Raw genomic sequence first — 26,657 nt, 5'->3', positions numbered from 1 at the left:
CTCAGAAACAGCATTCATATTACTATTTTATTAGCCTTATTATTAGTGAAGGAGTCCTGACTCAACTAACCTCAAACGTACACATATACTTGCCTTATACTATTATGCCTTTGGTCCACATGAATCGGTGCTGTTCATTCTGACTGGCACCTCTCTAGTATCTTTCAAATTCTCTAGCATTCAAAGTATCTCAAATAGTAAATATTGGGAAACTCTTATTATTTGTCTGAGATTAACAGGAGATGCTGCCAGAGCTTGAACCTGGAATCTTCTGATGGCCAAGAAGGCACCCCACCCAGGTTTGCCAGATCCCTCCTGGCAACTGGTGGGATATCCAGGGGGATTTATCTGAAGAAAAAGAATGGCCCAGGCCTCATCACCAGTGTTGCATAGGAAGTGCATCATACTACAACGTCCAGATGACTCTCTGGTATTTGGGCAAAAACACTATGGTGAAATTGGCTTCAACTGGCAAAATACTTCTATGGTGAAACTGGCCATTTACCAGAGAGTCATTTTGATGTCACTAGTGTTATGATGTCATTTCCTGTGCAACAGTGGCAATAAGGCCTGGGCCTTATTGAGTCTGTTCCCATCCCCCCCCCCCCCCCCCGCTGATTGGTGGCTGGAGGCAGTGCCTGACTACAGGGGAGCCCTGCCCTCTTCAGAGGGGGGGCAGTCAACCCCAGCTCCACCATTCAACCACTGACCCCAGTTAGCTCTTCAGAGGAAAGGCTGGACTGCAAATTTCATTTGCATGATCAATTTTTAGTCATCAGATCTTCCAGGTCATTGACAGGCAAAGTAATATGGATTTGGTACAGCATCGAACTCAGCTCTACCGAATTCTGGCTGGCGGTCTACATAGTATCACAAAATCCGCTAAGAATAATGGGGAAATACTGCCACATGAACAGAGGGAAGAGCCCTATTGGTATTCTTCTCCTCCACTCTAAACCAGTAATTAAATCTTCTGCAAATGCCAGCAAACATTAAGGGGAGAAGGCACGTATAAATGGACAATGGTTGCACAAATGCTCTTACAAGGTAGCTATTCCATGTCTGCCTCTCAATATCAAATGCATTATTCATGACAATGGAGGCCATCGGTCCACTTACCCACTTTGGCAAAGGCCTCTCTGAGTTCTTCTAGTTCATCTTTGGATATCTGGGTAATGTTGGCCATTTCATGCACCAGAAGAAGGGCCTGCAGGAAAAAGAGAGGAAACCATTACTGATTCAGGAAAACAAGTGCTCATGACCAACAGCCCCATGAACTAACATCATCTGCCATGCAATAATCAGAAAATGGACTTCTACTGCAGCATCTCTTGAAAGTGAAATTTCTCCAACCAGAAGAGGGGTATACACCATCCCCCCTTCCTTCATGCTAGATAAGCTATCCGTGTTGTTAATATTTAGCCCTGTCTGTAACGATTTCCTTCTGAGAACGGCACAAACTGTGACTGCCCGTCGGGATCATTGCTATGCATGCTACTAACAGAAAACAACCACACAAAAAATCCATAAAGTATCCTTTGGCAGTGGAAGCCCTGTCCACTGCCATGAAAACTGACCAGAGGCAATACTGTGGGGTGCAGATCTCAAAGCATCCTAGAGGCATCCTACAAATTCGGCCTGGTGACCTGAAGATCAGGAAGCAAGTTTTTCCTCTGCTAGGAAATCTCATTTGTTCCTGAGTTTTTCAAACCGCCTTGGGAATACTCAGGAGTAGTTTAAGGGTTTGCAGAGCCCCTAGCACCAGAGCCATTTTAAGGGTTCACGAGGTCCTAGTAGAGTACAATTTTTGTGGGAGCAGCAAGGCTGAGGCAGAGGGCCCCCCAAGTGCCCTTAAAGAGAGAAAAGAGGAGAGAGGCTACAGCACTGATCCATGGGGTGAAGGCCTGCAGCACGTGCTACATGGATAAACCAGTCTTGGAAATACTGAAAAGAGGGAAGGGACTTTTTGAAGGCAGAACCCATAAGCCACAAACATTCTCATTCCTGCAGTAAAATGCAGGGTGTGCTACATTCTGGATGTGATAATAACTTGTCCTGTACAGTCGATGTCAAACCCAAGAGCCAGCACCCTGCATTGCAAGGGATTCACACTTCCAGCAGAAAACGGAAAGGAAAGCAGAAGGCCTTTCTGGCAAGGGTCATACCAGAGCACTTTGTCAAGTGGCAAGAGACTTTAGTGGCTCTGTGCCAGCCTATGTTGTTTGAACAAGTCCCGAGAGTGTTCTCTCTACCGCCCCCCCAACCCTGGACTGTGTTTGCAGAATGACTCAAGAGAATCTGCTTGTTGTTCCAAGCTGGTCCTTTTGAGTGCACTCATGATAATTGTTATGTTTAAAATGCAGGTTTGCCTGAAGCTGCAAACATTTAGTTTGAGAGTGTTATTCTGTGTGTTCAAGGAATAGTTTCTAATGAGAGGTGTGCATAAAAACAAGAACCACAAAATAAAGGTATGGTAAGTGCAGGGAAAAGGGGCACCCTCAATACCTATTACTTCTGTAGCACTATCTGTAATGGTTTTATCATATGGCTGGTGTTTGGCTGATGTAATTTAATGTCAGGGAGGAATTTTTATTCCCCATCCCAGATCAGGCTGGTGGTGGCAAAAAGGTAAAGCAGGTAAAAAGAGAATGTGGTTGGTCATGTGTTTGAGTGATCCAGTACTACTAGCAACTTGGCCAACTGCACATCTCAGACTTCCCCGACCTCAAATTGTGGCTGAAGCCGTGGTGGAATCTGCTTTGGCACGGAGGTTGGGGAAGAATTATTGTTAATTATTATTATTTGGATTTATTATCCACCGCTATCTCACAGTGGGTTACAAAAGAACAATAAAACCCCCAATCCTTATCTATTGTTGATCCTCTATATATTTATGAAACAACCTAGGGGGTGGGACGTGTCCGGCTGTCCAAGTTGGAATAGGGCCAATCAAGGTGCAGCCAGCTTTGCCCTGATTGGCCCTGCCCCTACAGCTTCCGCCCTCTGTCACTGGACTCTAGCCTCTTTGCTCTCAGACACCACAGTGCCTGGAGCCAGCAGCAGGTACGGGGAGAGGCCCTGGCCAAAGGGTCGTGGTGAAAGGCTTGCTAACGAGGGCCTCTTGGCCTGTTAGGCTGGGCCTGCTGACGAGGGCATCCTGGCCTGCTGACTGCTCGTTAAGGACTGCTAAGGAGCTCTGTGGGCCCTGCTAATGAGCTGCTCAGCCCCTACCCGCCCCACTTGATCTGGGGAGGGGACCCTTTCAAGGCCCGTTCTTAGGAATGGGCTTTGAAGCTAGTTACATATAAAACCAAACCCACTCCAGACACAAAACAATCCATAAAAACCCAAGTCCTACCCTGCCCATTCCCCTCCTTCCCCCACGTCTCAGGGAGCCATAACATTCAGAGGTCTACAACCCCAATGCAGTTGAAGTTCAGCATGGAAGGGACCCTTGATCTTCCACACCCTGGCCTCAACCAAAGACCTGGGTTTGCAGGGCCATGAATGGGCATGCCATGCTTCTAGTTCCTATTATCCCATTAATTTTATGTAAGTACACCTCTGCTTAAGACCCACGAGGAAGGAACTGATTGAAACACTCCAGCATTTTGCTTCACTGACATTTTGTTGTTGTGTTTTTGCTTGTTAGCTGTTTCATCCTGTTTGTGATTGAGCACACTAGAGTTTGAACAGGGCCCTAGAGAATATGCATGAATCCTAGTGTTCATGTTGTTATTATTGTGGTACGTAATAGTAAAGTAGATGGTGTCTACTGATCTAAAGAAGCAGTCAAACCAGGCCATCCAAAATCAGGAGAGGGGGCTCCTGCAAATACAGGAAACTCAGTAGGCAGAAAAAATAGTTTTTAAAATTAAATTAAACAAACAAAACAAAACAATCAAAACGTGAGTAGGTGTATACTGAGCAGGTTACAGGAGATACAGAATAGTACATGTTGTTGGGAGTCAGTCAAAGGACGGAAAGGAAAAAAAGCAAAAGATTGAAAATTGTCTGTTGCAAGAAATTCTCTGAATAGTCAACATTCATTGTGGAATTGCCTCCTGGCCAGGGGACTGGCTTCAGCCAGAGGAAATGAAGTGCTTGTGCGTCTTTTAGCCATATACAACAGTACCCGCTGAGGCCAAAGTCTAAAGCCATCCTATTGGTAGGAGACGCTGGCAGTTGGGCTGAGGGGAGATTTGGCTCTTTTATAGAATTTCAAGCTGGGGGTCAATGAAAAACTGGGCGGGGGGGGAACTGGAAGATTCATCTACATAAACATACCCAAATCTGTCCATCCAGGATTCTGTACATAGTAAGGGAAAGCCAATTGCTCTCAAACACATGAACAGGAAGCAAAGACAAGTGACACAACAGATACAACGAGTGGTGGGAAGGGGGGACCAAAAGAGAAAATGGAGATTTTCCTGTTTGGTCAGTCCCAAAGCTCAAAGCCCAAATTTAACCAACCTGTTCACAATAGATAAGGAAGTATTGAAATAGCAACAGGTCAAGGCTGTCTCCCACTGGGCTACAAACCATTCTGACCAAGCTCCTGGTCATGTGGGCAACTTATTTTAAATCAGCAACACACCATTTTGTGAACAGAGTTTGTGAAGTAACATCAATGACTGAGCAAAGTCAGGGAAGCAACAACCCCAGCTGCCACCAACACCCACAGTATAAACACAGTGGCACCCAGGGGAGGGGGAGAGAGAGAGAGAAATGGCAGGTAAACGGATTGAAGGGAGCGAGCCAGCTTTTATAGGAGTTCTTAGATAAACAGCTTTTCCTTTAGCAAGCCTTACCTGGCTTGGCTGTTTTGCTGCCCCAGCAAGCTGACCTTGCAAAACGTTTAAAGCCAAAAACCGACTCTTGCCAAATAGAATCAATTTAGATAAAAGTGATATTCAATTGGATGAAGTGAGGCTTTGGCCCATAAAATGGTCTGCCTCAAGTGAACTGTGACTTCAAGGTGCTACAAAACTCTTTTGATGTTTGTCTGAGGAAGTATATGTGCACATGAAAGCTCACAGCTTGAATAAAATGTTGTTGGTCCTAAAGGTGCCACTGGGCTCAAATTTTGTTGTGTGTGTGTGTGTGTGTCTGTGAGTGAACGTGTGAGTGAATGAGTAGCATTTTAGGAGACTCTAGTTCAGGGGTAGTCAACCTGCGGCCCTCCAGATGTCCATGGACTACAATTCCCAGGAGCCCCTGCCAGCAAATGCTGGCAGGGGCTCCTGGGAATTGTAGTCCATGGTCATTGGGAGGGCCACAGGTTGACTACTCCTGCTCTAGTTCGTTCATTCTCTCTCTCTCTCTCTCTCTCTCTCTCTCTCTCTCTCTCTCTCTCTCACACACACACACACACACACACACACAAACACACACACACACACTCACACACGCACACAGAAAGAGAGAGAGAGAGAGAGAGAGAGAGAGAGAGAGACAGAGAAAAAGAACTGGAGTCTCCTAAAATGCTTTTGGGGGCAAGTCCTCTTCATCAGGAAAGTGAGATTAAAAAACAAAACAAGACCCAGGCTGGCTTAGTGAACACACATCTCTGAAGCAGTTCTTACGGACGGTGTTCTAGTTTGTTACAGGGTCACTCTCTGGGCCAGGAATGCATAAAAGTAGAGCTGTGGCCCAAATGGACACGGCAGCTGTGGGATTTCAGGGCCTGTCGGAGGTGGGGCAGAGGGGGAGTGGGAGAAGCAGGATGTCGGTTCATGATGCCTGGTCGGCTCTATTAAACATAGAGAAACAGTGAGGTCAGCTACTGCTTTTAGAAACAAAGCGTGCTAATAAAACCACTTGCAATGCTTTTGTAAAGGAGAAAGGCTTCGGGAGGGTGGAGCTGGGGGAGTCACACAGTACTAATGCAGAGCATGTCTGGAACAGCACAGTTAGACAAAATCTCAAGGGTTGCTTGATTCAACTCCAGACAGGGAGGAAGCAGTTTATGAGCTGCAGAGCTCTTTCCTGTAGCCCCTCTGAGGTTCTCAGAGATGCATAATCGCTGCAGGCCCAGTCCCCAAATGAAAGAGAGCGATGCATGCTACCCACATGCGTCTCTGCTATTTGCTTCCTGTTTAGCTTGCAGGTGTTGCCGCAGCCCTGTAGAAATTTTTCCATCCCACAGCCGTGTAAACTCCCCAGAGAGTTCTGCAAACCAAGTGTGAATACACTCCCTCCCCACGGACACACATATACACACAGAGGAGAGGGGAAACCTCCATATACCATCAGGTCTGAACCTGGCGCCTGTTTGGAACGTTGTAAATAGCAACAGGTACTGAAAGCGTATTGCCCTGCAAAACTGACACAGGGCCTCATTTTCTTTGCGGCTGTCAGGAATGAATTAACAGGGGGGAAACGGTGGTTGGGCTGATAGACAGCCATAGGCAGACCTGTATTTCTCCCCCAAAGAGTACAAAGTACAAATCTACGTTTCTTTTGGGTCATCACATAGATCCTGAGGCCCTGGGCAAAAGTCGAGTTTGGGGGCCCAGAATCACTGCCGTGTCCCCCCAGGGACAAGCAAATGGCAGCCCTTGCAGTGCATGAGACAGGTGAGAGCCTTTGTTGAAAGATGGATGGCTGAGCCCTGGATGGACTGGGCACAAGCAGCCACTGCTGAGCTGGTAGCCCCAGATGGAATGAGTGTCAGTTGCCAGGTCCTCCTTGGCCGCTGGCAGGGGATGGAAGGTTAAGGTGGCCAGATCCAGGTTGGAGATACGAGAATGGAGCCTGAGGAGGACCAAGACCTCTGGGGGATTAAGGCCATGAAGCTCCCCCCTCCAAAGCATCCATTTTCTCCAGGGAACTGATCTCTGTTATCTGGATATGAGCTGTAATTCCTAGTGTGAGTCGCTGTCATTGTTAGCAGGCATCTCAAGCCTCCAACAGGCCAGATATTGTTGGCAGCAGTAGGAGGCTGCTCTTTTCCTTCTTTCCCCCTTCATTAGAGAGGTGGAACCGTGAGCAGCCAGGACCCTCCTACCCCAGGGCCCCAGGGCAGCTGCCACTTTTGCCCATTGGCTAAGACTGTCCCGGGTTTCCATTTCCATGGTGTAGTGAAAACATAGCACGTGAATGAGGAAAGAGTCTGATTTCACGTGATTTTTTTTTTCTTCCCAAGGGGACCTGAAGAGGCACAGCACAAGGTTTTTTCAGATGAGCCATCCCCACTTTTCTGCAGCAACTCCAGACAACGAGAAGGATTAACCTGTGGTCTTGTTTATCAAATTCCTCCCATGTCAAGGGCACTGAGAATTGCTGCAGGCACTGTAGCTCTTCTTGAAAGAGAAACCGGAGCTTGGAGGACAAGGTGATGAAGCCCAAAGAGCAGCTGAGACGCTACATCAGAGGTCTCATCCAAGATAAAGATCTCAGGCACCAAGGTAGCTGTTTGATTTCATTTGATCTCCTTCACCTGCCCTGTACAATGGATGCCTGCCCACCCGCCACTCCGAATGAGCCTTGGATGTCTCTTGCAGAAAATACTTCACCGGCTCTGCTCTCTCTTTCGGCACAATTCAATTACCTTGTTCCTTTCTTTACTATTCGTTATCACTTCCTTTTTGTTGTTGTTCTTGCCAAATCTTCACTTGTGCTTCCCACATTTGCAACCTTCCCTCAGAGACCACAACATGGTAATACTTCTCTGAGTTCCCTTTAGGGCTCTAAGTGTTTTAATTGTTTCCCTCTTCTATCCTACCTTGTTTCCCCAAAGGGGTCCCAGAGGCGATTTATGCATTTATTCCTATTACACAGATAGAGATTAACAGACTCAGCAAATTTACAAACTAGCATCACCACCTGCTAAGCAGCAGGAAAAGTCACAAAGCACGACAACTGCCTAGCAGACAGCGTGCATCTCTAACACTGCTAGCCGAAAACACCATGAAATAAAAGTAGTGACACCCGGGCTCTACTGTGGGACACATACCTGCTCCAGAGCTCTTTAAACCATCCCCCTCTCCCTCCCCCCCCCCGTCTCACACACACACACAAACCACTTCCCTCCCCACTTCCCCCTCCCCTCTCTCCCCTTCCTCTTTCCTTCCCCAACCTACTCCCCGGTCCCTCCCCCCCAGACATACACACACACAGAGTCCTCCCCCTTTTCCTCACCATCATGGTGACACTCGGCTGCCTGGCCTCCACGCCACCTTGCAATGTCCCCTGGCCTTGGGCTTGAGACCCTGGGGAGCTTTTGTGCCTGTCAGAGAAGACAACATGGATCCAGCATGGACCAGCCTTTCTCTACTTTTTTACTGTTGAGAAACCCCTGAAACATCCTTCAGGCCACAAGAAACCCCACGATTGTGCAGAATATCGTTGTGCAGAATATAGCTGTGTACATGCCCCCCAGGGCCTCCCCTTTCTCACCCCCTCCAGACCATCACTGGCCATTTTGGGAGGGGTGGGTGGATCAACATGGCCAAATATGTCATATCACTCACTAAATGTTTAACAAAAATTTAAAATATATAAAGAATGAATTAACTCCCACCCCTTTGGGAAACCCTTCCAGGGCTGTCATGAAACCCTGGCCGAGAAAGCCTAATCTGGACAGACCTAATTTAGTGTAAGGCAGCCTCCTGTGTTCATGGCTCAATGGGGATTGGAACCCAACTTTCCCCAGTCCAGTACACTCTACTGACTAATCAGGTTTGACTCTCATGCACAGTATATATATTCTCAAGAAATGCAACACTCTACTCTTTTTGCTTCATATGAGAATCTTTCTTTTTCTTAATTTAAAGTTGCTTGGAAATATTATTTGGTGCCCCATATTTACCCAGGTTTAGGCAACAGCAGAAAGACAAAGTCCAAATGGCCACAGCGCAATACAACTAAAAGAAAAAAACTCGACAAGATTGTCCAAGCTCAGCCTTAGTTTCATTTAGGTTTGCAGGAGACCATCCGTAAGAATGCCGGTGATTGTTGACTGACTGATATATTCACAATGTCTCGGTGACAAAGTTGCTATTTATTTAATCAAAGGATGTATTTATTCACAAATTAGTTAAGTATTTGCTTTAGCTCACTGGATGCAATCAGAGGCCCTGACAGAGAGCAAAACCACAAGGTCAGGAAACGCCCTGCTCAGAGGAGGGGAGAGCCAGGCTCAGTTTGTTCTTGCTGACTAAAGACAGACACACCAGCCACACCAAAAGGAGTGGAAACCAGGACAAAGGCACATTCGTGTGCAGCTGGGAGAAATGCACTAATTCACCTGCTAATTGGCTATGGTTTCCAGTTGTTGGGTCTCTGGAGTCTAAATAGCACCGTTTGAAGTTGATGTGGGGTTCTGATAGAGGAACCTTTGTGGCACAAATTCTTTTTATTCATCATAATTTACTGGGGTCTTCAGGATGTGCTGTGATCCTACACACAGGTCACGTGCAGCTATGTTCTCTATTCAACCAATGCTCTACCTTTTCTATTTTGTCCAATATCACAAGTCAATGATAAGTCAATTGTATTCTCAACTGTAGGAGGGAGGGAGGGAGAGAGGTGCTTGTTTGAGGTTACCCAATAAACTGACAATAAACCCCAAACCCATCGGACACAGGTCCAGATCTTCCATGTGTCTGGCAAGTTCACCCAATCAGCCTGGGCATTTAAAAAGTTACCAATGCAAAGAGGCCAAGGCAAGCGAGCAGAGGGGATCAGCATGCCTCATGGACCAGAAGAAGCATCTCCAACATCTATATGTCAGACTCAGGCTTAATGGTAGCCACCATCAATTTTGTTAGATACCAGCTGACTCAAAACCAATTTCTAATGCTATGAGATTTTTCAGCCTTGTCTGTGCTAGCACAAAGCAACAAACCAGGGCAAAGTTTGTCCGGTCAGAAGTCTCTTTTTTCAGGCTGGTAAAACACCCAAACACTTTACAATCTGCCACTGGTCACTTTGGAAAGTGATTTTTTCCCTCGCCCTTTTCCATGCAGACCTACCTACTTTCTAAATAGCTGCAGATATGGGCCAGCACCTAGGAAATGCAATTAATTTCTCCAGCCGCTCCTTTCCCTGCTAGCTTCATAGATAGAAAAATGCACAATATAATGCAGTGAAGAGACATGTCTTTAAATAGCGATGCTGTGGGGGCTCCTTCAGCAACCAGAAGGAGTTTCCAGGGACTTTCCAGGAAGAGATCTACTTTGATCACATGAGAAAAAGAAGGGATTTCTTTCATGCTCTAATGGTGCAATAGCTCTTAAAAGTTGCTGTATAAATGGGATGTGCACTCACATGTACACATACCCACATCTGACACCATTAAACAAAGTGTGGTTCAGTGCCTTGATGATCAGGTTAAAGACAAAAGGGAGATTAATAGAACATTGATGCACAGAGATGCTCTACGTTTCGCCTTTCCTTGGCAGGCGGGCCCTCAGTGGAAACAGAATGCTGACTCAGATGTACCTTTGGGTCTAATCTAGCAAGGCAGTTTTTATATCCCTATGTCCCTTGCATGCAGTTACGTGCCCCCTTGATAAGTTCTAAGCAGAGCACAATGGAAATGGAGGGATGATAATGGCTGTAAAGTGATATGGGGGAGGTGAACTATGGGACTCTCTGCTTAGCCAAGAGCTCACTGTGTAGCCAAAGGAAAGCCAACCTCAATCCCCACCCACATTGGGATGATGATGATGATGATAAGCTACGGGCCTTGTGATTCGCCTCAAGCCTCCAGGGAGAGGCGAGTAACAAGTCTAATAAATAATAATAATAATAATAATAATAATAATAATAATAATAATAATAATAATAATAATAATAATAATAATAACAGTAATAATATGCCCTGTATTACAGAACTATCAAATCTGCAACATTTAGCCATGTAAGCAAATAAATATAGTATGTATAATTATTATTACTGTTCCTTCTGTTTCCTTATTACTGGGTAAAATGATTATTTACAAATACTGTTATAACAAACAGAGATTGCATCTACTAAGAATTCTACTAAGAAATTGAAATACTATTAATTATGCAAAATAAGGGTGACCACGGGGAATAATTTTACGCATATATAGCTATTACTGCATTTTGTAACTTGTCATATCTAAATTGATTACTTAGCATTTTATACAGGATTGTCAAATAGTCCAGGTTCTCATTTTACTAATGTGCTTATATAACTGCCTTTAAACAGAATGGGATATAGATTAGTACTTCCAGATCTGGCACATTTTATTTCCTGTTCTTTAACTGAGTTCTGAGACTTTGGGGTCAGGAAGGTCTTTTCCTCCAGGCCAAAATGGCCAGGGGTCTTGTTGGGTTTTTTGTCTTTCTTTGGGCATAGAGCAGGGGTCACGGGGTAGAATGGAAGGGAGGAAGTGAACTTCCTGCATTGTGCAGGGGTTGGACTAGATGAACTTTGAGGTCCCTTCCAGTTAAAAGTTTCTAATCAACAACATGCTAATTTAGTGTATGCAGGTTCCATTGTTTGCTATCATGAAGCTTCCAGAAAGTCTGCGTAAAGTGTTCTTTAAATCCATCTAAGGGGCAACATCATCACATTTTGCAGGCAGGAGGTTATATGTATGCTGGCAGGGGCTCATGGGAATCGCAGTCCATGGACATCTAGAGCAGTGGTCCCCAACCTTTTTATCACCGGGGACCACTCAACGCCTTTTACTGAGGCCCGGTGGGGGGGGGGGTAGTTTACTCCTCTACTCTCAACCACTGCCCTAATGTTTAAACATCCCTTCAAAATAAGATACAGACACGCCACAACAATGAAGTGTGTTCTAAAGGGCTGTGGGGGATGAAGTAAAGGGCTGGGGGGGGGCATCCTTCGGGGGCCACCTCCAATTAGTCAAAGGACCACATGTGGTCTGTAGCCCACAGGTTGGGGATCGCTAATCTAGAGGACCACAGGTTGACTACCCCTGGTCTACAATGTATCACCCCCTCTTCTGCCAATGTTTTTGGTTGGGGCTAGTGGTCCCTTAAAAAAAAACAACAAGCACTGCACCCCTATGGCTGCATCATTATCTGGCAATAAACCTATATGAAGGGATGGCACTAGAAATACTAGCTGTAATTGATATTGCTGTTAGTTATAGATGGTTTTAAAAGGCTTTAATACGTATTGTCTTAATTATACTCTTGTGGCACAGAGTGGTAAGGCAGCCGTCTGAAAGCTTTGCCCATGAGGCTGGGAGTTCAATCCCAGCAGCCGGCTCAAGGTTGACTCAGCCTTCCATCCTTCCGAGGTCGGTAAAATGAGTACCCAGCTTGCTGCTGTGGGGGTAAAACGGTAATGACTGGGGAAGGGAATGGCAAACCACCCCGTATTGAGTCTGCCATGAAAACGCTAGAGGGCATCACCCCAAGAGTCAGACATGACCCGGTGCTTGCACAGGGGATACCTTTACCTTTATATTTGACGTTGTACACCGCCCTAAGCTGCTCTACCGGGAGGGCAGTATATAAATGGGATAAATAAATAAAAAGTGACTTTTTAGAATTCCAGGACCCGATGCCAGGGCCTGATGGGCTGAGTCTTCAGTACCTGCTTTCTTGGAACTGCCATTGATTTCATTGCACTTCACAAAACCAGGAAAAAAACTCTTCAAAGGCATTTTTCAAGAAGGTCATCATAGCAGTACAAGAGTCAGACAGATGCAGTCTTTAGACCGCAAAGGTTAGGAACAAGATGGCACAAACACCACAGATTATAAACAATACATTCTAACAGAAATAAAAAATTCCAAGCTGCCAGCAAATACATTCCTAACAAGAAAAGATACCCACACCACCAAGAAGCCATTCCAGTTATCATGCATTAGAGAATACAGAGGAAGAAAAACTCTCTTAAAAACCAAAACTAGGGACTGAGTTAATTTTTTTCAATGCATTTATATTGGAAGCTGGCTCATCCCAAAAGATCAGGGTAGGTAACTAATGTCCCTGGTTCCCCTCTCTTTTTAAATCCACCTTTCCAGTCAAAAGCCAACTGGAAAGGTTTTACATTTTTCCCAAATGACAGTCCTGGCAAGTCCCCAGGAGAACTTGCATTTCAGAGTTCACCCTGCAAATAGGATATGAGCTGGACTAGATGACCCATTGAGTCTGCCATGAGAATTCTGGAGGGCATCACCCCAAGGGTCAGACATGACTCGGTGCTTGCACAGGGGATACCTTTAGATGACCCATTAGGTCCCTGCCAACTCTATTATTCTATGATTCTATGTCAGCTAAATGGGAGTGATAGGGCAGCCCAGTAAGAATCAAGTTGGGAATCTGCACAAAAATCCTTGTTTTGTGCTAGCTCACAAGCCAACTTGGGGCACATGTAGCATTGTGGGAGAAACAATTTGGAGATTTCTTGTTTTCCAAAACTCTGGTGGTGGAAAGTGATGTCAAGGCACTGCCAATTTATGGCAATTATTCATGAGGCTTTCAAGTCAAGAGACGTGGTTTGCTATTGCCTGGGTTTCCCTAGTAGTCTCCTATTTAAATCCTCACCAGGGCCAATCCTGATTAGACTAGCGTGGGCCATTCATGTCAGGGTTTCTAAAGCTCTCAGATGCTTAAGCTGGCTGTCCCCTTTCCTTCCCAAATGACTATCAGCTGATCTTGATATTCTGTGCCTTCTGGAGATAGACAATCTTCATCGGGATGTTTTGGGGAGCTATATTTTATTTTTGTTAATTTACAAGGTCCTGTTTTTCTGCATACATGGAAACTTTCCCAAGTATGGAGAAACCTTCACCTTATCTGCAGATGTCCCCACCGTGATGATTTTGTGGTTGACACAAAGGCCTCTAGAGTTTACTATTAGATACAGGGATGGCTAACAAAGGCATGTGTGCTAACAAGAGATTTCATAACAAGGCTGAAAACTGGGCAGAACTATGAAGTGTTAAATAAATGCCCTGGGGCAATGCTTGGTAATCTCCTTTGGTGGTTTTCTTTATTTACTTCATTTACAGCTTGCCTTTCTCACTGACAATCAAAGTGCTTTACAAAATATTTTCAATAACTGAGCAGACAGCATAAGAAATCATATTAAAACACAGACCTGAAAAACAATGTAAACATTGGGCGATTAGAAAAAAATAGAATCAGAAAATTATCCAGCTTCCTAGACAGCATGCTTACTCTGACTTATATTTAGTTAAAATATTAAAAGCATTCCAGGTTTATATTGTGTGTTGTAGAACCAACAGATACTTACAGTGAGATATTTATTTAGGGGGGAAAGTGTGGCAGACTATATGAGATCTCGAAAACTATGCAGGGGCATCCCTAGTTAGAACTTGGATGGGAGACCATCAGGAAACCCAAGTGCCATTCAGATGGAGGCAATAGCAAGCCACCTCTGGGTATATCTCTTGCCTTGAATGCCATAGGGCAGGGGTAGTCAATTCGCTGGCAGGGGCTCATAGGAATTGTAGTCCATGGACATCTGGAGGTCTGCAGTTTGACTACCCCTGCCCTATGGGATCACCATAAGTCAACTACAACTTAATGGGGGGAAAAGTTGTATGCAAACAAATTTCAAACTTTATGTGCCAATTGTTTTCATTGGAACCATACTTGTAACAATTATTTTTCTTACATGGTTTGAATGTAAGGGGAGGGGGGGGGGAGACTCTTCCAGCCCAATGAAGAGTTCTGGAGCATTTAAAAGCTTATACAATATCTTGTTATTTTGGCTGGTCTGCATAAGAGCTGTTACATGGATTTCATTCTTCGGTGTAGACTCACAAAAGCTACAGTCCTAAACACACTTACTAGGCAGTAAGCCCCACTGAACATATTGTGATTTACTTCTGATTATACATGCCTAGGAATGCACTGTATTTTTAGTACAGACAAAGAATGATAGACTGTGGAAATGGTTATCCAGTCTCTGATTAGACAACAGCAGGGGTAGTCAAACTGCAGCCCTCCAGATGTCCATGGACTACAATGCTGGCAGGGGCTCATGGGAATTGCAGTCCATGGACATCTGGAGGGCCGCTGTTGGACTACCATTCCAAAAGCACTTTCTTCACGTGAGAAGAGACCTATAAGTAAGAACTTTGGCTGTGCTGGTCAAATCAAACTGAAAGCTAGTCAGGTGAAAGTATAACATTTTTAAAAACTTTGTTGTATTACCCTCCTTCCCTCATTTATTATTATTATTAAATTTATATCCTGCCACTCTCAGCATGCTGTCTCGCAGTGAGTTACAGGTAAAACCTCAGTAAAAAGCCCAATAAAACATACAATCAGTACCCCATTAAAACTATAGTTAACCTCTAAGACAAATTAATAAAACAGGCATGTAATATTGATTACACGTCCTAGGGATAATCATTTGAAAACCATTTATTAAAACTCTGAAACTGTTAGGTTTGCCTAATATGTACTGGCAACAGCATCTGTTCAATTTTATTGATAGAGGAATCTTTAGAAAATAAGAAGACTTGGTTGTATTCCACTTTTTGCTACCCAAGGGAGTCTCAAAGCAGTTTACAATTGCCTGCCCTTCCTGTCCCCACAACAGACACTCTGGGAGGTAGGTGAGGCTGAGAGAATTATCAGCAACCCAAGGTCACCCAGCTGGCTATATGTGGAGGAGGAAGGAATCAAACCAGGTTCTCCAGATTATAGTCCATTGCTCTTAACCACTACACAAACTGGCTCTCAAGGAAAAAGGGAAAGTTCCCTTCCCACACACTCATCTATGCTTGCTGTGCACCATATGCTTAGTCTGGAGAACAAATATCAACAATAGTAGGGTGTGCTCCCCACTGGTGGAGCCTACTGACTGGGTGCCGATCCAAGTAGTGTGAACTCTTTTGGGGAAAGTAGTGAAAGGCAAAAGAGGGGCCAATTTAACATTTTGGTGGTTTGGGATCCATAGCTTTGTCCAAGTCAATGGATCACAGTGGTCAGGACATAACACCCAAATTCAACCTCCTATTCAGCTAACAAACCCACTGAGTGGTCTTATTAACTTTTTACCTGTAAATGGCTGGGATAAAGTAAAAGATAAATTGAAAAGGATACCCTGCAATCTAACCAATACCCTCTGGATTTGTAAATAATTGATATGATATGTTGTTGACTTGGTAAAATTATTTTTTTAACAGCCAGCATTAACTGCCTTGTTAATTAACTGACTTGTTCTTTCTAACTACACAGACAGGGACATATATTGAAAACAGAAATTAAAATGGGATCTCCTGAGTTCTCCCCTAGTTTGATATTGTTTGTACCTGCCTGCACAGAGGTTCACTGCAGCCTGCACTGAATGGACTACAGATCCCTTCAGCAGAAATGAGAACATCTACAGCATCTTTTTAAACTAATGGATGTATTGCAAGAGAAGGTTTCTTAGGCTAGAGTTCAGTTTGCCAGACACTTCTGTGACAATATCACTGCTTGACCTTTATAATGCTCTTTTTTGAGTTTGCTAGAACAGACCAGCATGCTTCTCTCTCTGTTTTTTTTTCAAATAACAGGGGTTGCCCTGGAAGAAGCAATCGTACTTTTCAAACATTTGAAGGAACAAACTGGCAAGGAAAACCACTTATGTCTCTTCTCTTATCTGGAGTTACTCAGAGCATTTTAAAACTGTAGGATCAGTCATTTTAAGCAATTATACTACTCAATTTTATGAATTCTCCAAGTTCTAATCTACAGTCCTTGGACATCTAGCAAACTATTGCTATTACATTTTTTTTAATTCCATTTCTAATGGGGTTGTTTACACATATTCTTAACCTACTGTTACTTATCTGGAGATTAACAGCACAAACCAGAAATCAAAACACACAGAGAAATTTATAGCAATACCTCTGATTCTCTGATCAAAGATGGACAGCCCCTTTTATGCCAGGCACAAGACAAGAAACACCAAGATATGGGCTGCAAACAATTTGGCTTCAAGCAAACTAACAGGACTGCAGCCCTGGGCTTCAAAAAAGAGTCAGCAGGAAGAGATAGCACAAAACTCCCAAAACAATGTCAGTGACACCAGGAGGCCCCTCTTCTGAATCCTGCTCAGCTTCCCTCTCCCTTCCCCTATTTTCATGCTAAAGCAAAGAGAAGTTTTATGGGAAGATCCAACACAGAATTTCTATTAAATTTGCAAGCGTCAAAACTAAGCCATGCATGCCTGTTCTCGCCTGGAATTTTACAGCCTCTCGTTATCTGATTGCTTCAATGCTGTCTCTAGTTTAAGGCAAATAGCAACTACTTTCCACAGCCCTAACTGCTATTTCATGTTAGGTCAGCAAAAATATTTACTTAATGTGCAAAGCACCCCACCCCCCCAACTCTATAATCTCCTGATGCTCCTTACATCAGCTCCTTAAATTCTTTCAGGCCTTCACAAGATATAAACTGAATGGACGTTCTCAGAATCCTGGGCTTAAACAGCCAGTCCAAAAAGGCTATCCCTAGTCTGGACACGAACTCCGTTGACTTTTTGCAGTTGAAAGCAAATCAAAGGTACCAAGCTACAGATTCATCCCACTACCAGACAGACAGAAGCATTCCCACAGGCAGAGGACACACCTGCTTGGCTCTCTGAGAAGAAACGTCCTCTTAAAAACTGCTTCCACTGAATCCGCATCCCTCGTGTGCTGCTAGGAAAGGGCTGCCACAGACGCTGGCAGAAAAGAAGGGGAGCGGAACCGGTCTGGCTGCCACTGAACCTTGGAGATGCTCTTCACTGCACTGCAGCAAACTGTACCTAAGTAGCAGCTTTGGATCCCTGAATTTCATCCCCTTACCTTGCCCTGTTGGATTTTCTGAGAGCGGACCTGATCCCTTGCCTAGTCCCAGCACAATGTGGAACTTTCTCCCACGCCCAGAAAATTAATCTGGAAGGCCAGCATTCCTCCAACAATTGTAATTCTAAGCAGCAAGTCATGACACTTCCTGCCAGCAAATGAGAGCATGGTGACAGAAGGCTGAGCAATTGAAAGCCCCCCCCCCGCCCTGCCACCACCCACCCACTCCAGAAACTTGCATTACACAGCACAAACTTGGACAAAACCCTCTGTTAGCCTGCTCTGAGCCTGACACCAGGCAGATCCGCCATCTAGGGCACGGACTTCACTGAAGTGTGACTTGTGAATTAAACAGCAGTCCCAAGAGAAAGATCTGGTGGCAAAGAGAGGAAGGAAATAGAGCATCTTTATGCGCCACTCCAGAACATGAGTCCAAGAGTGGAGTTGTGGCCTGGCTTATACAGTATTTTCTAGGCAATTCCATTTAATGCACACAAGTTTTCACCCCAGAAAGGGGATAGCAATTTTTTCCTATCCATGCTAACTGAGTAAGAACTTGAGTAAGCAAAGACATCACTTTGTTAAAAGTTGTAGTGCCTGACTGGGCCAGAATATTTTTTTGCTGTGTTTTCTAGAGAAGTACCACCCTTTATCAACAGAGAAAATGAGTCACCCCCTCATCCATATTCCTCACCCATGACCTAGAAATGCAGATTCCAACAGCTGGATTCCAAAGTGACACATGTTTGCCAAGGTTGCTTGGGAGGAAGAAAGCATTAAATGCAAGGGCTTGAATCCAAATTTTACGTAGATTCTCAAATGTGCAATGGAGCTCTCCTGCTCCTCTTCCTGCTACATGCAACTCCATAAGGTGCTTCCCTTGTCCCAAGCCAATGAGAATGTCAGAAGGCGGCTTTGGGAGCAAACCGTCAATAGTACTGAAAAAAACACAGAGCACTGTTCTTCTTCAAAGCCTCGGAAGCTGCAGGGCATGAACCAGGAGGGAGCTGGCACCCAAATCAGATCCCCTGAACAGCATTTACATCTGGGTGTGCTCCCATCCAGCCCCAGAGACCCAGGTGGCAGCGCACTGCCCATTTCTTTTTAAAGTGTGAAGTGATCTTCACAACAAACTACTCCCTTACATAATGTGTTTTTCCCTCTGAAAGACCTGCCAATGTACTCCTCTCAACAGGAAAGTTAGTTGTGCATTAGGTTTTGCAGCCCTGTTAAAGGAGCAGAACACGTGTGAGGCCACTTAAACAGCCCCAAGCGATTAATTTCATACTTGCAACCCTAAGGGCTGAGACACACCCTACCTGCACGTCAGAGAACAGGGAAGAGAGGATCAAACAGCTATGCTGGTCCCTTCCAGTTCCAACGCTTTATTCTCAAGGCCTTCAATAAAAGGCAAAAGAGTTCTATTCCCTTCACACCCCTGCTGATCTTTTCAGAGCAAATGCTACCCGAAGGATAATGCTGATAGACACCAGTTTGGTCCTTCGATACCAGAGCAGAATACAAAGCCCTTTCGCCTGCATGCTCTGGAGATGAAAAACCCTATTTTCCCTAATACAAACCCTTTCATCCCCAACAACAATTGCAACAGTGACCATAATAATGGGTAATGATTGGAAAGAAAAAACTTTGCTTCTAAACCCTACAGCAGGGGTAGTCAAACTGCGGCCCTCCAGATGTCCATGGACTACAATTCCCATGAGCCCCTGCCAGCGAATGCAGGCAGGGGCTCATGGGAATTGTAGTCCATGTACATCTGGAGGGCTGCAGTCTGACTACCCCCACCCTATAGCAATAATAGAACAAAGTAACACCCCAGTTCAATGCCTGGCCTACTGAGAAAAAAAAAAAAAAATAATAATAATAATAATAATAATAATAATAATAATAATAATAATAAGAAGAAGAAGAAGAAGAAGAAGAAGAAGAAGAAGAAGAAGGCATGTCTTGTTTTGAATGAACCTGAAAAGATAAGAATTTGAAAGTCAGTGTGGTGAAGTGGCTCGAATCTGTGAAACTCTCAGATTTGAAACCTCCTGACTCTGGCATGGAAGCCGGCTCGGTCACCTCGGCCCCATTACATATTCTCAGCCTAGCCTACTTCACAGGGTTGTTGTGCGGATAAAATGAGGGGGAAAGGGAGGAGAGCGTGATGTAAGCCACTTTTCAGGGGAGTTATCAATGAAATCAATAAAAAGAACCAGCGGAACCTAGAATCCATTTAGTGGGGGGGGGGGAAATCCTCTGCACACTATGCATGTTACTTTCCAGAGCAGATATGGTTTTTCCTGAATAAAACAAACTGTTCCAAACTCTTGGGAGTTCAGTTTGCAGATGCATTTATTTGAGAGAATCTTGCCCATCTCCTTTCTACTCCAAGCAACTTCCCGTAATCAAAAACAATACAGCAAAATATATTAAATGCGGGGGAAATCCCATCAAAGTGCAGCCTTACGACAACAGAGAATTGAGCCAGCAAAGACTGGATTTTGAATTCCCTACTTTGCCATGGAAGCTGTCAGGGTGACCTAGGACCATCACTGTGTCTCAGGGCAACCTACCATGCAGGGTTGTTGTTATGAGGGGGAAATGGAGAAGTGGAGAATGATGTTGTCTCCATTTGGGAGATTAGCAGGGTATAATTATCTAAAAATAATATAAACAGGCCATCTAAAGAAGCCACAGACAGTCTGAACAGTCTCTCCTTCCACACGAATATTCCAAATGCCCTTGCTGTCTCAGTCCATCCAGATCAGGGGGAAGGAGCCCTACAGGCAGAGAAGGGCAAAATCAAAATGTTCTCAGAAAAAGAAACACTTTGAATACGCATCAGCACCTGTAGACTGGTAGAGAGAAATCTTAGCCTGGGAACCAAGGGGCTGCCCATGGAGCCTCCCCATGCCTCCTGCCCTAGTGATGCAAGATGCAATTATACACAGGAAATGAAGTTAGTGTACACGGGGAATGCCAGCTCCTGCTTCACATGCCTGGGCAGGGAAAACCAGATATTGACTCACTCATACACCCACTACTTTTTCTAGACAGCATGGCTCAGCAAGGACCATCTCCCTTACAGAGCACGGACCCATGAGCTCAGATTTGTTCCACTTCCACCAGCCCTTAATAGGAAAAAAATAACCCCATGTCCCATGCCCTCTCTCACACACTTTCAAGAGTCCAAGATCATACATTTCCAGAGACTTTGACACTAGGGTTTTCTCTGCTTCGTGGTCCATCATGCAGACAATGTTGCCAAGAAAAGGTGGCATGATGTTCCAGATTCCAGGGCCATATCCACAGGATATCTAACCCACAGCCTTTCCCAGGCCTGACACCACCTCCGTTATAATGTGATAACAGGTGCCCCCTGGCTATTTCTCTAGAGCAGGGGTAGTCAACCTGTGGTCCTCCAGATGTTCATGGACTACAATTCCCATGAAGCCCCTGCCAGCATTTGCTGGCAGGGGCTCCTGGGAATTGTAGTCCATGAACATCTGGAGGACCACAGGTTGACTACCCCTGCTCTAGAAAGTTGATTGATGTTACTGGAGGCAGCCACTCTGTAGTGGGGCTCTTCCACAAGTTTCTGGCTCCTTTGCAATGCAGAAGCATCCTGGCTGGCACAAGCGGTGCAGAGCCGGCTTGCCGCTGCCCAGAGAGGTATGGAGGGGGGCAAAGGAGCCTTAAGGCTCCTTTCAAAAGAGCCTTAATGGCTCACAGTCATGCAAACACAATGCTTAGGTTGCAGCCACAATGGGATACAATAAATAATCTCAGAAACTAAGCAGGGCCATCCCTGGTTAGCACTTGGATGGGAAACCACCAAGGAAATCCAAGGCTGCTGTGCAGAGGGAGAGGCAAGCAAGGGCAAGCCAAACATCTCTTGACTTGAAAACACCCCCAGGGCCGCTGTGACTTGGTGGCACTTTTGAACACCACTATTCTGCACAATGACATGCCTCACAACCTCTCTGACGGAGAGGCTGATTCTGTGAAGGCTCAAAGGGGTTGCAGGTTACAGTAGATGAGCGATTGGGATGTGAGTGTCCTGCATAGTGCAGGGGGGTTGGACTAGATGACCCATGAGGGCCCTTCCAACTCTATTATTCTATGATTCTAACTCCTCCTGAAACCCTTGAACACCTGAGCTGTGCACAAACCATTTTGGACTGCAGCTTTGGTTATATATCCCATCCCATGAGATACTTTCCTTTCTTCTCCATAAGAAAGAAGCCTGAAAAGCAACTGTCTGGCAAACATGACATGGGCGCATATTTGGTTTTCATTATGGGGAATTTTCTAATCTTTTGCTCTTCCTCTGTACATTTACCCTGAGTTTTGAGATGTAATAAAGCCCGTGAGTCAGAGCTAAATTTAAAACATGCCTCCTGCTTTGTTCGGCTTGTCAGCATCAGGAAATGAATGGGTAGAAGGAGCTTATTAGAGGCTCCAAAAGAGACATTTGTCTGTATTGTGCTCAGATTACGCTTTTAGTCTCCAATTCTGTCAGCTGGAGAGAGCCAAAATTCAAAGAAAAAGCCACCCTTCACCAGGATATCCAGGTGCCAGTAACTTCTAGGTTTCGCTGATTGCTGTTTGTATTATTGCAAAATGTCCACAACAGAATGATAATGGAGAAAAGAACAAAAGAAAAGCTACACAACTGGAATGTTTGAATACAGAGCACCCAGACTGCCCTGTCATTATCTTCCAGGTCCTTCATCTGCCTGGAACCTCTCCTTAAAGACTGCCTCTTAGAGAAAAGGCAGCAGGGGACAAGCTTTTTTTTTGGGGGGGGGGGGGCTCTGAAGTATATCCTGTTTTCAAGATTTATATCACAAGTGAGAAACATTCAGGGAATTCAGGTCACTTTCATGTCAAATCTAGAAATCTTTAGAAGCGCACTAACAGAAGGAGTTGCACAGGTGTTGTCTGGGGGATGGGTCATAGCCATGTGCAGATTTGAACCCAGATCTGTCAGACCCAAGTCTACTATTTTATCCCACTATGCTTGTTCTCCTGTGAATTTCTAAACTGTTGTTGCTGATAGAGCAAACCAAGTGTAATTCCTGTGCAATTTCCCTCCATCCTTCCTACCACAAACACACACAGACAGGTATTTTAGTACACACCTCAAATTATGTGGTAAAAATATGCGTCCTCTATGGCTGGGGTGACAATAATCGTGTGCTAAGCACAAAAAAAAGCTTCTTTCCCATCATATGCTATAGAGCAGGGGTAGTCAACCTGTGGTCCTCCAGATGTCCATGGACTACAATTCCCATGAGCCCCTGCCAGCAAACGCTGGCAGGGGCTCATGGGAATTGTAGTCCATGGACATCTGGAGGACCACAGGTTGACTACCCCTGCTATAGGGGACACGTTTCTGTAGGAAATCCTTGCTTCATCCACTTTTGACGTTTTCCACTTTCAAGATTTCCACTCTTTTCCACATGTGCCTTCTTGATCTTCCGGATCTTTCCTGGAGTCAAATTACATTTGTAACCCCGTGAAAGGGAAGGCGTGTATTTTCAAGTTCAGTGGTGCCATTTCACCACTACCATCCCCTCATACCTGTCATTCCTCCCACCAAAGGGCTTAAAAAAAACAACACTTGCTGTAGTGTTATAAAGCTATAGCAATATCAAAAGTTCATTCTTTTTAATGATAGCAAATAGCCTGCTGGTGACAGGTAATTGTAGGCATCAGATGATGACTGAGGGAAGCATGGAGAAAGTCTTTACATCAACCTTCTCAACTTTTTTACGATTGAGAACCCCCTGAAAAATTCTTAAGAAATCCCAGAAAGGCATGATCGTGTAGAATTTGGCTGGGAAGCATAGCTGGGCACATGCCCACCCCAGGGCCCCTCCCCTTCCAGGTTCACCACTGGCCTTTTTGGGAGAGGGAGGTGAGTCGACATGACCATATACGATCATATCACCTGATAAATGTTTAACAATTTTTTAAAAATATATAAAAATAATTAACTCCCATCCATATAGGAAATCTTTCCAGGGCTGTAAAGAAGCTCTGGTTGAGAAAGCCTGCTCCACCTGGATGCTCTGATGTAAGGGCATTTGTACTGACAATAGTGCGAAAGAAGCAAGGGTCACTGTATGGAATCAACCTTGAGATGAGTCAGGACTGTTGCCACAGGTGAGTCATTACACAATGCAAGAGAGGCAGCTGAGAAACAACTCAAAGACTCTTCCATAATAGGCCATGTGGAAAGTGGCTTTTATGCTGGCTTGGGAGTGTTTTCCTGTCTAAAAGCAGACAAGAGACGACCTGTCTGAGCATGTTATCTGCCACTTACCAAAGTTTTCAGACTACTTCGGGAAAATCTGCAGTTCTCCAAAACAGGTTCTCAAGCGAAACAGAAGTTTAAGTGAGCTGGTCTAACAAACCACCTTCGGGATTTAGCTGGCACGAACAACCTTGATGGATTTATGCCGCTCATCTTATTGACCCATTTCCTTCCACTCCCATCCAGTCACAATCTCTTAAAGTTTTACTAGCCACCGGAGACCTGTTTTTCAATTGCCTTTAGTACAGCAGTGTGTGTATATGTCTCACTGATCTGAACCACCACGTCAAAAGAGATTATACATACTCACACTGTGATGCACTTCCAAAAAAACATTCTCTCCCCCCCCCCCCATTGCCTTTAGGACTGACACTGAGTGAACATTTTGGTATGGCCAGTGTTACAACTCCAGGTGGGTCAGTTTCCTCCAAGATTTAAATATAAATTTTAACTGTCTTATTAAGAAATGTACATAGAGCAGCAAGAATATTGTTAGCACAGTGCTGAAACTGAGTAAGCTAACACAGAGATTGGAATAAGCCAGGTATGATTTATTATTCATATGGGAAAGGAAACAATTGGCGTACAAAAGAGTTATTATGAACTGGAAACCTTTCACTGCCCGCTGGAACGGCATCAAACCCAATCAGAACGTCAAAGACAAAACCTTGCATTGTATATGAACAGTTAGAAGCTGAATATTTATTGGGTATACACTGTTATAACTTAATCATGATTTTTTAAAATAAAAAAATAACTTAAAATCATGAAAATATTTCTTTTAAAATATAGATTTACAATAATTTCTTTTCAAGTTACTGTTCCATTGAGCTGATCCAAATTCTCCTGACATCAGGAGAACAAGAATCTAAGGACCCCATTCAATGAAACTAGAGCTCTGTTTCAGCAGCCAGCCAGATATTTCCATGACAACAGCATCTCCTGCTCTTTGACCCAGGTACACTGCCTCTGAACAAGGAGATTCCGTTTGGCCATCAAGGCTAAGAGCTGTTGATAACCCCACACTCCATGAAAAGCAGAACTTTTCTGAAACAGAGTCAAACCAGCAGCCTACCTATACTTTCACAGTCTGGCTACAGACCTCCTACACCAGCTGAGCTATGAAAGGACACACCATCATCCTTGTCATCCATCTACTAGTTCAGGAATCATTTTGTTAAGAGTCATTTACTTCACACAGATTCATATAGTCTCCCTAAAGGTCAAAGCAAGGCAAAACAGAGAAAACACAAGCCAATATGCCACGGGGAGAGAATTACCTGGACACTCCACAGTTTATCTGGAACCTTTTGAGATTCTTCAGAGGCTTTTCAACACCATGCAGTTCAGAGTCCTCTGCTGATATGGGAGCACAGTGCAAACTGCTACTCGTTTTACGGGTGAGGATGTTATTTGTGCAATACCCAAAACTGGGTGTGCCTCAGACTCTACTGAAGCCAAAATAACCATTATGTTCTAAAAGACTGATGTCTGGCGACCTTTATTTATAGACTCACTTCTTCAGCTATTTAGGGAAAGTGACTTCACTACTTTGGGTTTTTTAAAATACAATAAACATCTGCAGAAAAAGGAGGGAAAATCCATTCATCGTCTATATTTGTTGGCTACTGTGGGAAGGTGGACAACTCTGCCAGCTCCAAACTAGCAAGTTCCTTTTTATTTTGGATACTGTCTTTTTCATTTTTGTAAGGAGTGCAAAAGTAGTCAGCTTGAAATCTGCCCCCTTAAATGAGAAGAGGAAGAAAACCAGGAATGTGTTCTTAGAACTGGCACTACATTTCACTGCTTGCAAAATTTTACAACAGGGCACTTGCAGAGAGTAAGAATCCCGCCGCCCTGTAACCAGGAAGAATAGCTCTTGGTAGCCTGAATGGTGGTTGGCCTGAAGCCTGAATGGTCAGCCTGCCCATCTGCTCTTACCCATTTTTGGTCAAACAGAACCAGCCTCAGAAAATTGATCTCATGCACAACTGGCTCCTCTTGTTTATCGCAGAAGTTGGCTGTGCAAAGGGCAAAACGGCTGGCCCTTTTGTCACTCACCTTGTGAAATGGCTAGAGTGCTACACCAGGACCAGGAAGAGCCAGGATCAAATTGACACTTGGCCATGAAGCTCAGAAGGTAACCTTGAGCCAGCCACTCAAAGCCCAATCTATTTTACAATTATTGTTAAACAGAGCAAGGGTAAACCATGTATTATACTCTAAACTCATTCAAGGAAGGGCAGAATAAAAATGAAACAGGAAAAAATGAAGAAACCCACCTCGCTTCCCTAGCTGGCTAGGCAGCATTCTGATTGGCTGATCCTGGTGAAAATTAGAACACTGCTATTTCTCCTACCTAAACCACACGTGTCAAGTTCTTTTAAAAAGCTATCACATCAGATGTTCTGTTGCAGGGGTAGTCAACCTGTGGTCCTCCAAATGTTCATGGACTACAATTCCCATGTAGTCCATGAACATCTGGAGGACCACAGGTTGTCTACCCCTGTTCTATTGGATAAACATGCTAGGTGTCTGATATTTTTAAAAAGCCACAATCC

The 26,657-nt window shown here is 44.5% G+C and overlaps 1 protein-coding gene across 5 annotated transcripts in view; it reads right to left on the bottom strand.

Moving 5' to 3' along the window:
• The window catches only part of PLS3 (plastin 3), a 60,933-nt gene that overhangs the window by 22,523 nt on the left and 11,753 nt on the right, over positions 1-26,657 (bottom strand). For 2 of the 5 annotated variants that reach the window (XM_077307570.1, XM_077307571.1), the window contains exon 2: positions 1,120-1,207. In XM_077307570.1, coding sequence (XP_077163685.1) covers positions 1,120-1,186 — 67 coding nt within the window. In that variant the 5' untranslated portion in view covers positions 1,187-1,207. Of the gene's footprint in view, positions 1-1,119; positions 1,208-17,550; positions 17,685-17,768; positions 17,845-25,376; positions 25,468-26,657 lie in introns of those variants that run through there. The other 3 variants (XM_077307573.1, XM_077307572.1, XM_077307574.1) reach the window with 3 other exon arrangements.

This window comes from Paroedura picta, chromosome 13 (genome assembly GCF_049243985.1).
Source record: "Paroedura picta isolate Pp20150507F chromosome 13, Ppicta_v3.0, whole genome shotgun sequence".
NCBI lineage: Eukaryota > Metazoa > Chordata > Lepidosauria > Squamata > Gekkonidae > Paroedura > Paroedura picta.
This window is presented reverse-complemented; position numbering and strand designations above follow the sequence as displayed.